The 16,899-nt window shown below is 45.3% G+C and overlaps 1 protein-coding gene across 7 annotated transcripts; it reads left to right on the top strand.

The window, feature by feature from the left end:
- Window positions 1-6,913: 6,913 nt before the first annotated feature.
- On the top strand, window positions 6,914-16,372 carry LOC135964880 (uncharacterized). Of its 7 annotated transcripts, none has more exons than XM_074016936.1 (4): window positions 6,914-10,046; window positions 11,655-11,764; window positions 12,433-12,608; window positions 13,426-16,372. In XM_074016936.1, the coding sequence occupies exons 1-3, from the start codon at window positions 9,098-9,100 to the stop codon at window positions 12,592-12,594; spliced, it is 1,221 nt and encodes a 406-aa protein (XP_073873037.1). In that variant the 5' UTR covers window positions 6,914-9,097; the 3' UTR covers window positions 12,595-12,608; window positions 13,426-16,372. The 7 variants fall into 7 exon arrangements, 4 of the variants coding, with proteins under 4 accessions (XP_073873037.1, XP_073873029.1, XP_065376043.2 ...); XM_074016928.1 differs by having other exon boundaries at window positions 13,414-16,372; XR_012424484.1 differs by having other exon boundaries at window positions 11,655-12,608.
- The last annotated feature ends 527 nt before the right edge of the window (window positions 16,373-16,899 follow it).

The following is a 16,899-nucleotide window of genomic DNA, read 5'->3' as shown; positions in this document are numbered from 1 at the left end:
GAGTTCCGAAGGTGAATGTTCTCTGAGCGCTCAGATTCAGCTCCTGAAATGCTGCTAGAAAGTCCCCTGATCAGTTCCTCTTCGCCATGGCACTGCTTTAGTCTTCTAGACGGGAACCACTCGTCTCCAGCATCTGTACGGACAAGAGCATAGCCTCGGCCCCATTGTAAAACTTTTCCTTTTAAATATTGCCCTTGTAATGAAGGATAATACACCCACAGATTACTGTTTTGCAGCTTTTCTAAAGGCTGTTGAAAATGTTTCACTGCTGCCAACTGCTGTAATTGGCGCCAATGGTTGAGAAAATTTAAAGTAAAAAGGGCTTTCAGAATTTGATGTTTTGGGGAATCTCGCCCATTTCCCCCTGTTTGTTTTGAAAGTTGTAATTTTAAAGTAGCATTGGCTCTTTCAATAATTGCTTGGCCTTGACTCTTAAATGGAATACCGGTGGAATGGTGAATATGATATAAAGAAAGGAAGGCAGCCAATTTACGAGAGCGATAAGCAGGGGCATTATCAGTTTTCAATTCAGCAGGAACTCCCATAACCACAAAGCAAGTAAGTAAACGAGTGATAACAGAGTCAGCCTTTTCAGAGGGTAATGGTGTAGCCCATTGGAAATGTGAACAGGTATCAATTGTATGATGAACATATTTTAGACGACCAAAAGAAGAGACATAAGTGACATCCACTTGCCAAATGTGATTTTGTTGAGTGCCTCGAGGATTAGTACCTGGACTTAGAAAAGGTGCAATAATAGGAGCACAAGATGGACAGGCCCTGACAATAGCTCGGGCTTGTCAGCATGTTATAGAAAATTGCCATTGTAATCCTAAACTATTAGTATGATGCAATTGGTGCTCATCCTGAGCATGTTGGACACTGCCGATAAGTAAAGAATCAATTTGACTATTGCCAAAAGTCAAAGGTCCTGGCAAAGTAGAGTGAGAATGAATATGAGTGATAAAAAGGGGGACAGTGTGAGAAGTAAGAGCTATAAATAATAAAGAAAATAATTTTTGTAAAGGAGTTTGAGGGAATAATGGCAATGAAGTTTGTGAAATATATTGAGTCACATAAACAGCATATTGGGAATCACTAACAATGTTATAAGGGGTTTGAGGCCAGTCTTGAAGTACCATAAGAATGGCAAAAAGTTCTCCCTGTTGTACTGATTCAAATGGATAGTGAGAAATTTTAGAATTATCCTGTGTCCAATATCCAGCTTTTCCGTTACTAGATGCGTCAGTGAAAAAGGTGGGACCCTTAACTGGGGTGTAAGAGATGGGATTATATGGCAGTAAAGGATATTGTTGTAGAAAAGCAAATAATTTATTACTAGGATAGTGCTGAGAAAAAGAACCAGTGTACTCAGTGCAGGCCACTTGCCAACCTTCATGAGTCTCTAGTAGAGATTCAATTTGTTGTTTAGACAATCGGGTAATAATTTTTATAGGGTCAACACCAAGCAACTGACGAGCTCGATGTCATCCTTTAATAATCAATTCAGCTAATTTATCAATGTATGGGTGAATTTTTAAAATGGCTTTATTAGCCAAAAATAGCCACTCCAGAATGTTATTATCTTGATGTAAAATGGCCGTTGGCGAGTGAGGAGTATGAAAAAGACATAAAGAGGGTGGAAGATTGGGTGCAATGTAATTAAGTTGAGCTTCACTGATTCTATTTTCTACAAATGACAACTCTTCTGCTGCTGCAGGGGATAGTTGACGGGAACTCTTTAAATCTGAATCTCCTTCTAAGGTAGCAAATAAATGTTGCAATTTGTAAGTAGGTATGCCTAAGATGGGGCGAAGCCAATTTATGTCTCCTAGCAATTTTTGAAAATCATTGAGAGTTAAAAGTTGATCTCTTCAAATTTGAACCTTCTGAGGCCGAATCTGCTTTTCTGCTGAAAGGTATCCCAAATATTGAATAGGAAATTGAGTTTGTATTTTCTCAGGAGAAATTTGTAAATTATATTGAGTTAATTGCTGTTGCAAAGCTTGAAAAACTTGACTTTGCAGGACTTCATCAGGAGTTGCTAATAGAATATCATCCATATAATGGTATATCAATACAGTAGGGAATTGACATCTAACAGGATTTAAGGCTCTATGAACAAATTCTTGACAAAGAGCAGGACTATTAAGCATACCTTGAGGGAGAACTTTCCATTGGTATCTTTGAGTAGGCTGTCTATTATTATATTCGGGAACAGTAAAGGCAAATTTTTCACAATCTTGGGGTTGTAATGGAATAGTAAAAAAAAATCTTTAAGATCTATGACCATTAATTTCCAATTTTGTGGGATAAGGGCTGGATTAGGAAGACCAGGTTGTAAAATCCCCATACGTTGAATAGAAGCATTAATAGCCCTAAGATCAGTTAATAAGTGCCATTTTCCACTTTTCTTTTTAATGACAAACACAGGGGAATTCCATGCAGAAGTACTTGGTTCAACATGCCCCTCGGCCAATTGCTCCTTAACTAAATCTTTTAAAGCCTCAGGTTTTTCTTTAGACAACTGCCACTGTTCCACCCAGACAGGAGTTTCAGTTTTCCACTTCAGTTGTAAAGCTTGAGGCTTGTGGACAGTGGCTATGAGTTTAAAAGATTGTAGCCCATCTTGAACATCATATTTTTGGCAGCTGGAGAAATATGAGGAATGCTTAGAAAGGCACCAAATTGTTGTAAAAGATCACGGGCCCAAAGGTTAATGTAAATGGGAACTATATAAAATAATACTTTTTCCTGTTGTCCTTCAGGTCCTATGCAGCTCAGGGGCTCAGCACTTTGGTAAACTACAGAAGCAGTACCTAGGCCAGATAAAGTGACCGATACTTGTTTCTTTTTCCAATGAGCAGGCCATTGAGCCAAGCAAATAATTGATACATCTGCTCCTGTATCGACTAATCCCTCAAAAAGTATCCCATTAATTTGCAATGAACATAAAGGTTTTTGATCAGAAACTAAAGTTTCCCAGAAAACAGTTTTCCCAGTACTACTGAAACCTCCTTGATGAGACACGTCTCTAGACAGAAAGGGAAAAAAAGTCAATAGAAGCAATTGTGCAATACGTTCCCCTGCCTCTAGGTGCATAAATTGTGAGGCTTGTACCATAATATGGATTTCATCAGTAAAGTCAGGGTCAATAATTCCTGGGATCACTATTAGCCCTCGCAGAGCACTGCTACTTCGACCTAATAGTAGTCCTACATGCCCATCAGGCAAAGGGCCACATACTCCAGTGGCTAATTTATATATACCTCCATTGGGAGACAAAGTATAAGGTTGGGTAATGGCCAAATCAGCAGCAGCGCTTTGCCTAGTAGCAGCATAGAGCTGAGAAACAGGTATAAGATGTGAAACCTTTAAGGATGGCTCAAGGGTGTTCTCTGATGCTGTAGACCATGGCTTACCGGATATTGTTGCAGACTTGTATTGTAATTGTTGGGGCCCCAAGCCTGTGGGCCCCGATTCCCGTTTCCCGGGAGAGGTAATAATGAATTGCCAAGTTTATCAGTTTTTGAATGGCATTCGTTTGTCCAATGGCGACCTTTACTGCCTGTTTACAGTCCCCAGAAGGTAGCCTTTTGTCTTTTGAAGCAGAAACGCCCAATTTTTTCCGACACTCTTTTTTAAAATGGCCGGGTTTCCCACATTGAAAACATATACCTTGTTTAGAATTACTCTTTAAGGCTTTGGAAATTGCACCAGCAAACAGTTGAGCATTATAAACAGCCCCTCCAACACCAGCACAAGCTCTAATATATTCATCTAAATTAGCTCCACTGGCTTTTAAAGGTCTCAGTAATTTTTGACATTCAGGGTTAGCATTTTCAAAGGACAACGTCTGCAACAAGATTTTAGAGGCAGGGCCAATGCCTACAGTTTTTAATACAGCATCTTGAAGACGTGCCACAAAGTCGGGGTATGGTTCATTTGCCCCTTGTAAGATCTTTACAAAGGATAAAGAAGTTTTACCCGCTATTTCTACCTTGTTCCAAGCTCTTAAAAATAAAGTCTTAATTTGTGTGAGAGCTGTATTATCTAAGCCAGCTTGAGCGTCAAGCGTGGCATATTGCCCCATTCCAGTGAGTTGTTCTTCAGTGGGTCCCGGAGGGTTACGTGTAGCATTTTTTCTAGCCTGCACATGTGCCTCTTCCATCCACCAGCTTCGCAGCTGTAACCATTGAGAACGATCAAGAACAGCCTTTCCCAGAGTTTCCCAATCAATAGGAATCATTAAGTTTTCTGATGAGAAGGAATTGAGAAGACTTAAGAACAAATGGGGACTGGGGCCCATAGTTAGAAATGGCAGTTTTCATTTCTTTTAAAAACTTAAATTGTAATGCTGCAAAATGAACGTTATTACTACCATTTGGAAATTGAGCGTTAGGGGCAAAAGGGACTCGTGTAATTGGAAACTAATCTAACTCTTCAAAATCTCCTTTAACTTTATCACCCTCTTCTTCCCCTATGGGAGGGAAGGGTATAGAAAAAACCCTTCCAGATAAAGGCAAAGGAGCTGGGGGTGGTGGTAAAGGAAAATCCTCCTCCAACGGCGCAGATGGAAGGGTGGCAGGGAAAGCCTGTAGTGGTGATTTAGGAGAAACAGGAGCAGTGACACCTTGCAATTTTAACAATTGTTGTGACATATCCAGAATACGCTGCATGTCAGAATTTCCTTTGGAAGGAGACCGTGAGAGAAGCACTGGCTCTTCCTCTAACTCCCTATCTTCAGCAACTGGAGCGTAAATAGGCTCCTCTCCAAGGGCAGCTCCTTCTGTTTTTTTATTTGCTTCACCCTCTGTGGCAATATCGCCACGTTCAGAGTCAGTTTTGAGTAACTCTAAAGCTTGTGTAATTGAGCTGCATAAAGTCCACAAAGTTAAAGGCATAGTTTGCCTGCGCTGATGTGCCTGTCGCAGGACCTTAACCACCTGTAACCATTCTTTTCAATTTAGCTGTATTTTAGTCTGATAATGAAACCAATAACAATGCTGCTCAACATGGGCAAACAATCATTTCAAAGTTTTTTCTTTTACTTCCACTCCTATAGACAATAACAATCCTTGGAGCAACTGCAAATACTCAGAGGCCAAAGAGGTGGAATTCCCCATAATTTTCCCGTGGGTCTCCCTTCTTTATTTACTTACCCGGGGTGGTTCCCCTCCAGTTCCCTGCTTTCATGAAGCCACGGACCATGCTTGCTGCGCCAGATGTTGGGGTCTGCATGTTTCCTAGACAAAGGAATGAACACGCAAGACAACACAAGACGAGACAAACATGGCGGCCACCCCAAACGGCACGCTCTGATTTTATACAGTCATTTGTGGAATGTTGCCAAGTCACAAGACACATGTTGTTTTTCTGACCTTTCCCTGACTTTCTGGTTTTTCAAGATGTTTACACATTAACCAGTCCCCAGGGTCTGCTGTTTGCAGCTGGCTCCTTTGTCCTTCCTGTTTGCAGGGAAGGAGCATCCTACTTTGTTTGCAAGAGCAGGACTTATCGGGAACATCTCGTTTGTGAGCACGTAGTCCTCTACAAGGCGGAGGTTACAGTGAGCTGAGATTGTGCCATTGCACTCCTGCCTGGGCAGCAAGAGCAACACTTTGTCCCCCCCAAAAAAGTATATATTATATATATGGTATATACACACACACACACACACCCATTGTAAGTGTACAATTCAATGATTTTTAGTAAAATATATAGAGTTTGTATAGATAGACATATCCAAGTCACATAAATATGTAATAAAGTTGTAGAATTGTGCAGGGTATTTTAAAAATATATATCTTTCGCCAGGCGCGGTGGCTCAAGCCTGTAATCCCAGCACTTTGGGAGGCCGAGACGGGCGGATCACGAAGTCAGGAGATCGAGACTAGCCTGGCTAACACGGTGAAACCCCGTCTCTACTAAAAAAATACAAAAAACTAGCCGGGTGAGGTGGTGGGCACCTGTAGTCCCACCTACTCGGGAGGCTGAGGCAGGAGAATGGCGTAGACCCAGGAGGTGGAGCTTGCAGTGAGCTGAGATCTGGCCACTGCACTCCAGCCTGGGCGACAGAGCGAGACTCCGTCTCAAAAAAAAAAAAAATAATAAAATTAAAAAAAATATATCTTTCATTGTATGTAGTCATAGTTAATTTTTCTTTTTAAATTCAAAGTATTTTAGAGATTAAACACATCAGCAAACAAATTTATTAACATTATTTTTAGAACCATGTTCTATATCAATCATTATTTATTTTCAAATCTGGAACAGTGCAAGGAGCCACACAGTTATGGGGGAAAAAAAAAAACCACACTTTTTTTTTTTTTTCACGTGGAGAGACTTCAGGCATGGAAAGCAAAGAGGCAGAGATTTAACTGTTTAATTTCACTGCTGTTCCTGTAATCCGGTGACTTGCTTAATACACAGCCTGCAGGCAGGAGAATCAGGTGACTTGGAGCCCTGGGTGAGAAGGTGAAGTTGTTACCCAATCCTGATTTAGGGCAAGGCGACCTCTGTTTTAGGACTGTCTTAGGTATTTTTTTTTCTTCTTCTGGGTCAGAGTCTCACTCTGTCATCCAGGCTTAAGTGCAGTGGCGCAATCTCGGCTCACTGCAACCTCTGCCTCCCATGTTTTTATCCTGCTTCAGCCTCCCAAGTAGCTGGGATTACAGGCATGTACCACTACACCTGACTAATTTTTGTATTTTTAGTAGAGACAGGGTTTCACCATGCTGGCCAGGCTGGTCTCGAAATCCTGACCTCAGGTGATTCACCCACCTCAGCCTCCCAAAGTACTGGGATTACTTACAGGCGTGAGCCACTGCCCCGTGCCAGGACTGTTCTAGGTTTTGACTTTCCTCCCTCTCTGGATTCTGTACACAGTGTTTCACTTTAGAGCATCTTTTTCTGTCTTTTTTCTTTATTTAAGTCTGACTCTTTCTTCCTCTTTGCTCAGTGATAACTGTTGGGAAGAAATGGCTTCTTTATTATTCACTTCGAATGGGCATTTCAGCTTAGGTCCTTGCCTTGAGGATCAAAATATTATCATCTTCACTCATACTCCTTGCAAACATATCACCCTCTCTCACATGGTGAAAGACAGCAAGAGAGATGCCAGGCTTTTTTCAAAAGCCAGACCTTGTGTGAACTACCAGAGCAAGAACTCACTCATTACCATGGGGATGGCACCATGCCATTCATAAGGGATCTGCCCCTAAGATCCAAACACCTCCCACCAGGCCCACCTCCAACATTGGAGGCCACATTTCAACATGAGATTTGGAGGACACACACGTCCAAACTACATCATCATCCAAAGATAAGGATAGTAATTTATGCCTAATAGGATTTCATGAGGAACAAATGTAGTAATACATGTTAAGCATCTTGCACATGGTAGGTGATCAATACATATTTACAAATGTCAATAAATATTAACATTATTATTATTCTCATTCAATGTACATGATTAGGAGTTAGTTTAAGGGAAGAGACCACCCCTCATATTGTCTTATGCCCAATTTCTGCCTCCAAAGAAAGAAAAAGTAAAAACTAAAAGGCAGAAATGAAATCCACAAGCAGACAGCCCGGCGCCACACCCTGGGCCTGGTAGTTAAAGACTGACCCCTGACCTAATTGGTTATGTTATCTATAGATTATAGACATTGTATAGAAAAGCACTGTGAAAATCCCTATCCTGTTTTGTTTTGATCTAATTACCAGTGCATGCAGCCCCCAGTCACGTACCCCCTGCTTGCTCATGACCCTCTCACGCACACCCGCTTAGAGTTGTGAGCCCTTAAAAAGGACAGGAATTGCTCACTCGGAGAGCTCGGCTCTTGAGACAGGAGTCTTGCCAATGCCCCCGGCCGAATAAACCCCGAATAAATCCCTTCCTTCTTTAACTCGGTGTCTGAGGAGTTTTGTGTGCAGCTGATCCTGCTACAAGTTAATAAGAGAATACTTTGGTCAGTCAGTACTACATATTAATATAGTTTCAGCTCTGCCAGCAGGAACCAAGGTCAGGAAATAATGAATATTAAGAAGATAAAAGAGGCTGGATGTGGTAGCTCATGCCTGTAATCCCAGCGCTTTGGGAGGTGGTGAAAGGACACAAAGATAGATGTGTACCCGCCCCCCACCCGCTACACCCTTGTTCTGCTCTCTAATCTTTGCACATACCAGAGATTTCGTAAGTTCTGTGAGTACCTGGTTTTCTGCACGTACCAGAGATTTTGTTCTGCACATACCAGAGATTTTGTAAGTTCTGAGGCAAGGTCACAAGACGTGTTTAAGTAAGATAAACTCTTGCTGCCATAAACCTGCTCTCCCGCCTCAAAGTTTGAACCAAAATATCAGAAATGGCAGGAACCAATCATAGTTAGCCAAATCGCCTTGTTCAAACACTAGCCAATCATATATCTGATTTGTATAATAACTCTATGCCCACTTTTCTTAGACTATATAACATTGTTCGGAGCTGAGTGGGGGAGCTCTCCTGCCCGTCTCGTTTCACGAGCGAGGGAGAGTTCCAGGTTCGAACCTGTAATAAAGATCCTTGCTGCTTAGCTTTGACTCTGGACTCTGGTGGTCTTCTTCGGGGAATAAACGGTCTGGGCATAACAAATGGGGGCTCGTCCGGGATTTCCCCCAAGCCCACCAGACTCCCAAGTCAACGGATCTTAATCTGTAGGTAAGCCGGCTTTGTCACTGTCTCTGTCTTTGTCTCTGTCTGTCTCCCTGAAATTTCGTGAAATCCGTAATCTGTAATCTGTATTGGTCTGTTCTGTAAGTGGCACGGTCTTGGCGGACGCGCTAGAAGACACACTCGGGACTGGTGGGAGACGTTCCCCAGTGCCCATCTGGGGGCCTCTATCCTTGGTTGCCCCGTCTGACTCAGGTCGGAAGTCCGACACGCGCTCGCGAATGCTCATCGTTATTACTGTCTGTCCGTTATTGTTAAGTGTTAAGTGTAAGCCCAAAACGAAACATAAAACCTTTTCTTCCCCTTCCAGGACCGGACCTGTCGGATACTCCCCTCTGCTTCACACTCATTTTCGTCCCCCCTTCTCTTTGTAGGAGCAGTCCAAAGATGGGCAACAACCAGAGCACGCCGTTCTCACTCCTTGTTACCAATTTTAAGGATGTGAAGGCTCGGGGGCGTAACTTAAGCATAGAACTAAAGAAAGGAAAGCTAGTTACTTTCTGCCGTTCGGAGTGGCCCTCTTTCAGCGTAGGGTGGCCCTCCGAAGGAACTTTCTGTCTCTCTATTATTACTAAGGTAAAAACTAAGATTTTCCTGCCAGGGCAGTCAGGACATCCTGATCAAATTCCTTATATTCTAGTGTGGCAGGATCTTGTGGAAAACCCACCACCCTGGATAACTCCATTCATCCCTGAGCCCTGCAAAATCCTAGTAATGCGACCTACAAGACAAAAGACTCCCTCTGCTCCCTCGGCCCCTGTGCTGCCGGACAGCCAGGACCCCCTAACGTTAGAACCCACATTTCCCCCACCATATCCGCACCTTATCCCGCAGGACCCAGTCCCCCAGGGTGGTGCTTCCGTAGAGGGAAACCGAGAAGCGGAAGCAGCCGAGAGCGAAAGTAACCTGGGGGGGCCGGCCGGCCGAACACGAGGCCGCGTACAGCGGGACCAAGCTTCCCGACTCCCTGACTCCACTGTAGCCCTGCCTCTCAGAGAAATAGGATCGCTCGATGATACCGGGCTCTCCCGTCTCATGTATTGGCCTTTTTCCACCAGTGATTTATACAATTGGAAGTCCCAAAATGCTCGGTTCTCAGATAATCCCAAAGATCTAACCTCGTTGTTAGACAGTGTCATGTTTACTCACCAGCCGACCTGGGATGACTGTCAACAGCTCCTCCGAATCCTGTTCACAACGGAGGAGCGAGAAAGAATCCAAGTTGAGGCCAGAAAACTGGTTCCAGGAGATGACGGCCAGCCAACTGCAAATCCTGACCTCATTAATGCGGCTTTCCCTTTGACCCGGCCCAGATGGGACTACAACACGGCAGAAGGTAGGGGACGACTGCTCATTTATCGCCAGACTCTAATGGCGGGTCTCCGGGCTGCAGCTCGCAAGCCCACCAATTTGGCTAAAGTATATTCTGTGTTACAAGGTAAGACAGAAAGCCCCGCTGTGTATTTAGAGAGATTAATGGAAGCCTTCAGACAGTTTACCCCTATGGACCCGGAAGCACCGGAAAATCAGGCAGCGGTAGTAATGTCCTTTGTAAACCAGGCAACACCAGATATTAAAAGAAAACTCCAGAAATTAGAAGGTTTAGAGGGAAAGCAGATTCAGGACCTCCTTCAGATGGCCCAGCGAGTTTATAATAATAGGGATACTCCAGAAGAAAAACAGTTCAAGGCAACCAAAGAAATGACCAAAGTCTTAGTAGCAGCTTTCCCCCAGGCAGGAAATGGCCAAAACAGAAAGCAGAAAAAGCAAGGCCCTAGGCAAGGATTAGAAAAAGATCAGTGTGCTTATTGCAAGGATCGTGGCCACTGGATTAAAGACTGCCCAAAGAAACGGAGACCAGCTAACCCTACCTCCGTACTCGTTACCCAGGACTCTGACTAGGGAGGACGGGGTTCGGACCCCCTCCCCGAACCCAGGGTAACTTTGCAAGTGGAGGGGTCCCCAGTTCGCTTCTTGGTCGATACTGGGGCGGAACGCTCAGTCCTAACCAAACCAATTGGAAAAATGTCTAAGAAAACATCCTGGGTGCACGGGGCCACAGGCATCAAAAAATACCCCTGGACAACCCAGAGGACTGTAGACTTAGGAACGGGAAAAGTCTCCCATTCCTTCCTAGTCATCCCAGAGAGCCCCTGCCCTCTACTAGGGAGGGACTTGCTGACAAAGATGGGGGCCCAAATCCACTTTGAGCCAGAAGGGCCCAAGATAACTGATTCCCAAAACAGGCCAATATCTATCCTGACTGTCACCTTAGAAGATGAGTACCGACTCCATCAAGAGCAAAAGCCCCCCGATCAGGGAATTGACTCTTGGCTCCAGCGTTTCCCTGAAGCGTGGGCAGAAACCGGGGGCTTGGGGCTAGCTAAACATCGACCTGCCATATTTGTGGAAGTTAAGCCAGGGACGGACCCGGTTCGGGTTCGGCAATATCCTATGCCCATGGAGGCAAGAGAAGGAATTACGCCCCATATCCGCCGACTCCTAGACCAGGGAGTCCTACGGGCTTGCCACTCATCCTGGAATACTCCACTGTTACCTGTTCGTAAACCCAACAGTACGGACTACAGGCCAGTACAGGATTTAAGAGAAGTTAATAAAAGGGTCATGGACATACATCCCACTGTGCCCAATCCATACACCCTTCTGAGTGCCTTACATCCCGAAAAACAGTGGTATACCGTTCTTGATCTAAAAGACGCTTTCTTCAGCCTTCCTCTGGCTCCCAAAAGTCAAGAACTCTTTGCATTTCAATGGACGGATCCTGAGAGGGGCATCAACGGTCAGCTAACATGGACCAGACTGCCACAAGGGTTCAAGAACTCGCCAACCCTGTTCGATGAAGCCCTTCATGAAGATCTGGGTGAGTACCGGTGGCAACACCCTGAAATAACTCTTTTGCAATATGTTGATGATCTCTTAATAGCGGCCAGGTCCCCGGAAACTTGTGTTCAAGGGACTGAGGACCTCCTGAAGACTCTGGGGGAGCTAGGCTACCGAGCCTCAGCAACAAAGGCTCAGATCTGCAAGTCGGAGGTAACTTATCTGGGGTACCTATTAAAAGGGGGGCAACGCTGGCTAACCAAAGCCCGAAAGGAAACAGTCCTACGCATCCCTAGACCCCAGTCAACACGGCAAGTGAGAGAATTCCTGGGGTCGGCAGGGTTCTGTAGGTTATGGATACCCGGATTTGCTGAGTTAGCCAAGCCCCTATACCAGGCAACAAAGGAACGGCAGCCCTTCAATTGGATGGAAGAGGCTGAGCTGGCCTTTCAGCAAATCAAAACTGCCTTGTTATCAGCCCCCGCGCTGGGGCTCCCTGATGTCTCCAAGCCCTTCCACTTATACGTGGATGAAAGTAAGGGTGTTGCAAAAGCCGTGTTAACACAGTACCTAGGCCCCTGGCAGAGGCCAGTTGCCTATTTGTCAAAAAAAATTAGATTCAGTGGCTGCTGGCTGGCCACCCTGCCTCCGGATAATCGCGGCGACTGCCCTAATGGTCCGAGACGCTGATAAACTTATCATGGGGCAAGAGTTGCGCGTTATAACCCCGCATGCCATTGAAGGCATCCTCCGGCAGCTGCCGGACCGCTGGATGAGTAACGCCCGGCTCACCCACTATCAAGGACTGCTGTTAAACCCCCTCAGAATAACTTTTCTGCCCCCAACCTCTTTAAACCCTGCTTCACTGCTGCCAAATCCAGACTTGGACGCCCCGTCCCATGAGTGCACTGAGATACTGGCTCAGGTGCATGGGGTGCGGGAGGACCTGCAAGATCGTCCGCTCCCCGACACAGAACTCACCTGGTTCACTGATGGCAGCAGCTACGTCCACCAAGGCCAGCGGTATGCAGGAGCGGCTGTAACGTCAGAGACTGAGGTAATCTGGGCGGAACCCTTGCCTCCAGGGACATCGGCCCAAAGAGCCGAACTGATAGCCCTTACACAGGCCCTCACCCTAGGGGCAGAGAAAAAACTAACAGTATACACGGATAGCCGCTATGCTTTCGCTACTGTGCACATACATGGGGCCATCTACAGAGAAAGGGGACTATTAACAGCCGAAGGCAAAGAAATAAAAAACAAGCAAGAGATCCTAGCTCTATTAACTGCTTTGTGGAAACCAAAGAAATTGGCTATTGTACATTGCCCTGGGCATCAGAAACCAACTACGCCAATTGCTCGAGGCAACTTCTTAGCCGACCAAACCGCAAGGAGCATAGCAAAAGCTCCCAGTCAGCTCCTCGCGCTCCAGCTCCCCGATCCTGGCCCGCGAAATTTGCCATGTTTTCCCGACTATACCGAACAGGATCACGAATGGATGAACACGCTTCCCCTAAAACAGGTTAAAAATGGGTGGTGGACTGATATAAATGACCAAACCATCCTACCAGAAAAATTAGGACGGCAGGTGTTGGAACACATCCACCGGACAACCCACCTGGGTGCCCGGCGAATGATGGACTTAATCAGGCACGCCAAGTTTAGAATCAGGCACATAGCTGAACTGGCCAGCGATGTCACAACAAATTGCAAAGCCTGCCAACTAAACAACGCTTGCCCCCAAACCCAGACCACCGCAGGAATTAGGTGTAAAGGAACTAGGCCTGGTATCTATTGGGAAATAGACCTTACTGAGATAAAGCCTGGAAAATATGGGTATCAGTACTTACTTGTCTTTGTAGATACTTTTTCAGGATGGACAGAAGCGTTCCCAACTAAGAGAGAAACTGCTCAGGTTGTAGCAAAGAAAATTTTGGAAGAAATCCTCCCCAGGTATGGCTTTCCCGTCCAAATAAGGTCAGACAATGGACCAGCCTTCGTTGCTAAGGTAAGTCAAGATTTGGCTTCCATTCTGGGGGCAAATTGGAAATTACATTGTGCTTATAGGCCCCAAAACTCAGGACAGGTAGAAAGGATGAATCGGACTCTGAAGGAGACCTTAACTAAATTGACCATGGAGACTGGCGCTAATTGGGTAGTACTTCTCCCCTACGCTCTGTTCCGGGCCCGAAATACCCCTTACAGACTGGGCCTCACACCATATGAAATCATGTATGGCAGACCCCCACCCCTGGTCCCCAGTCTAAAAGATGACTTACTCAAACCTGAAACTGAAAATGTCTCTGAGCTCCTGTTCTCCTTACAAGCCTTACAGAAAATTCACCAGGAAATTTGGCCCAGACTATGAGAACTGTACGAGGCAGGACCTCCGCCGATGCCTCATCCGTTCCAGCCGGGAGACTGGGTCCTAGTCAAGCGCCACCGGCAAGAAACTCTTCAACCCAGGTGGAAAGGACCACTGCAAGTACTCCTGACTACTCCCACCGCTCTCAAAGTAGAAGGCATCGCTTCGTGGATCCACTACACACACGTCAAACCAGTGGACCCAACATCCAACCTTCTCGAGCCGTCTGGAGCACCGGTTACATGGACTATAGACAAAGCTAAGAACAATCCCTTAAAGCTAACCCTGCGCCGTCATCCCCATAGCCGTAACCATGTCTAGCTTACCTATGCTTTTATGCCTTATGCATCTGACTCTCCTCACTGCTGCGCCGTCTAATCCCTATGTCTGGAGGTTCTGGCTCTATGAGAACAAAACTCACCCCGGGGAAACCCCCCAAGCGGGTAAACTGCTAGCTAGTGCAGACTGCCCCCCCTCAGGGTGTAATACTATAGTTTACCTCAATTTCACTAGGTTCCAGATTGCCCAACCAGCAATACCCATGATCTGTTTTGAATATGATCAAACTAAATATAATTATAAAAATTATTGGTGGCACCAGAGTGCAGGTTGCCCATATAGCTACTGTAAGACGCACTCTGTCCGATACTGGAGAGAACGACAAGGGTGATATTTTTACAAAACTGAGTCTCCCGTCACTTACACTTAGATAATTAGAGACCCATGGGACTCTCGGTGGACAACCCCACAACATGGGGGAGTACATTACTCATCAACTAGTACCTGGCCCAGTAGCCATTTATATCTGTGGAGAAGTCTAGTCCAGATTCAACCCTTAATCCACACAAATCCACAGGCAAGAAACCAAGCTATCACAAGACTTGCAGCCCTTCTCCTGGCTAACTCTATTACAGGAAGGGCTAGCATTCGCCAACCTCACTGGTTTAGGCGACCTGTCCTCTTGCTTTATGTGTGCAACCCTAGGAAGACCACCATTAACGGCTGTTCCTCTATCCTCCCCTCCCACAAACTATACAGGTTTTAACTCATCGATAGTCACGATACCCGATGTGGCCCTGTACCGTGACCCATACCAAGAGAAATATCCCTATTGTTATTCGGCATTTAGCAACAGCCTCTGTAACCAATCGGCTACATACCCTAATAGTCCCATATATGCTCCCCCTGGTGTGTTCTTCTGGTGTAATATGACTCTGTTAAAAACTCTGTCCAAAAGCATCTCTGACGGACAGTTGTGTATCCCTGTTACCCTAGTTCCCCGACTGACACTGCTAACTCCGGCAGAGTTCATAGGCTGGGCAGGGACCGCCCCAACTAAAACTGCGTGACATAGACGAGCAGTTTTTCTACCACTAATTGCCGGAATATCCTTAACCACCTCTGTCGTCGCAGCGGGGTTAGCATGAGGGGCCCTACAACACTCCGTGATAGAAAACGACAAGCTGTTACAACAATTCTCTGTTGCTATGGAAGACTCCGCCTATTCCCTAGCCTCCCTTCAGCGGCAGCTCACCTCCCTAGCACAGGTCACCCTTCAAAACCGCAGAGCCTTAGACTTACTCACGGCTGAGAAAGGAGGTACCTGTATGTTCCTCAAAGAAGAATGCTGTTTCTATATAAATGAGTCAGGGTTAGTTGAGGAAAAAGTCCAACGCCTACACGAACTAAGCTTAGAAATGAAAAAGCAACAATTCACTACAGCCGCTAACAATTGGTGGAGCTCTTCAATGTTTTCCCTTCTGGCACCCCTTTTAGGCCCCCTAATGTCTTTACTACTTCTATTCACTATAGGCCCCTGTGTGGTAAATAAAATTTTACAATTTGTCAGAGAAAGGTTTGATACCATCCAACTAATGGTCCTCCGTAGCCATCACCAGCCTCTCCTGCACCCAGAAAGTGAGGCTATATTATAAGACTCTGGAAATCCAAGATTGGACATCCAGTTACTTATGAGAAGAGGGAAATGAAAGGACACAAAGATAGATGTGTACCCGCCCCCCACCCGCTACACCCTTGTTCTGCTCTCTAATCTTTGCACATACCAGAGATTTCGTAAGTTCTGTGAGTACCTGGTTTTCTGCACGTACCAGAGATTTTGTTTTGCACATACCAGAGATTTTGTAAGTTCTGAGGCAAGGTCACAAGACGTGTTTAAGTAAGATAAACTCTTGCTGCCATAAACCTGCTCTCCCGCCTCAAAGTTTGAACCAAAATATCAGAAATGGCAGGAACCAATCATAGTTAGCCAAATCGCCTTGTTCAAACACTAGCCAATCATATATCTGATTTGTATAATAACTCTATGCCCACTTTTCTTAGACTATATAACATTGTTCGGAGCTGAGTGGGGGAGCTCTCCTGCCCGTCTCGTTTCACGAGCGAGGGAGAGTTCCAGGTTCGAACCTGTAATAAAGATCCTTGCTGCTTAGCTTTGACTCTGGACTCTGGTGGTCTTCTTCGGGGAATAAACGGTCTGGGCATAACAGTGGAGGTGGGCAGATCGCTTGAGGCAAGGAGTTCAAGACCAGCCTGAGCAACATGGTGAAACCTCATCTCTACAAAAAATACAAAAAATTTAAATTAGTTGGGCATGGTGGCACATGCCTGTAGTCCCATGTACTTAGGGGACTGAGGCGGGAAGATCTCTTGAGCCTGGGTGGTTGAGGCTGCAGTGAGCCATGGCTCACACCACTGCACTCCAGCCTGGGTAATAGAGTGAGACCCTGTCTCAAAAAAAAAAAAAAAAAAAAAAAAAAAAGGATAATTAAAAAGTAAAATCTTAACTATTTGCAAAATTGAAGAGCATAATCAGGGCTGTTATATATGGATATTCAGATTGTACACTGCCCAACACAGGAATGCAGTTTACATAGACTGTAATATGAATGATGCTCTCTGGATTTGTTCAGTGCACAACTCTTAACAGTTATACATAGTAGCCTCCAAGATAATAGGTAATAAT

This window comes from Macaca fascicularis, chromosome 1 (assembly GCF_037993035.2).
Source record: "Macaca fascicularis isolate 582-1 chromosome 1, T2T-MFA8v1.1".
NCBI classification, from domain to species: Eukaryota; Metazoa; Chordata; class Mammalia; order Primates; family Cercopithecidae; genus Macaca; species Macaca fascicularis.
Note: the sequence above shows the minus strand (reverse complement) of the source record. Positions and strands in the feature narration are given on the sequence as shown.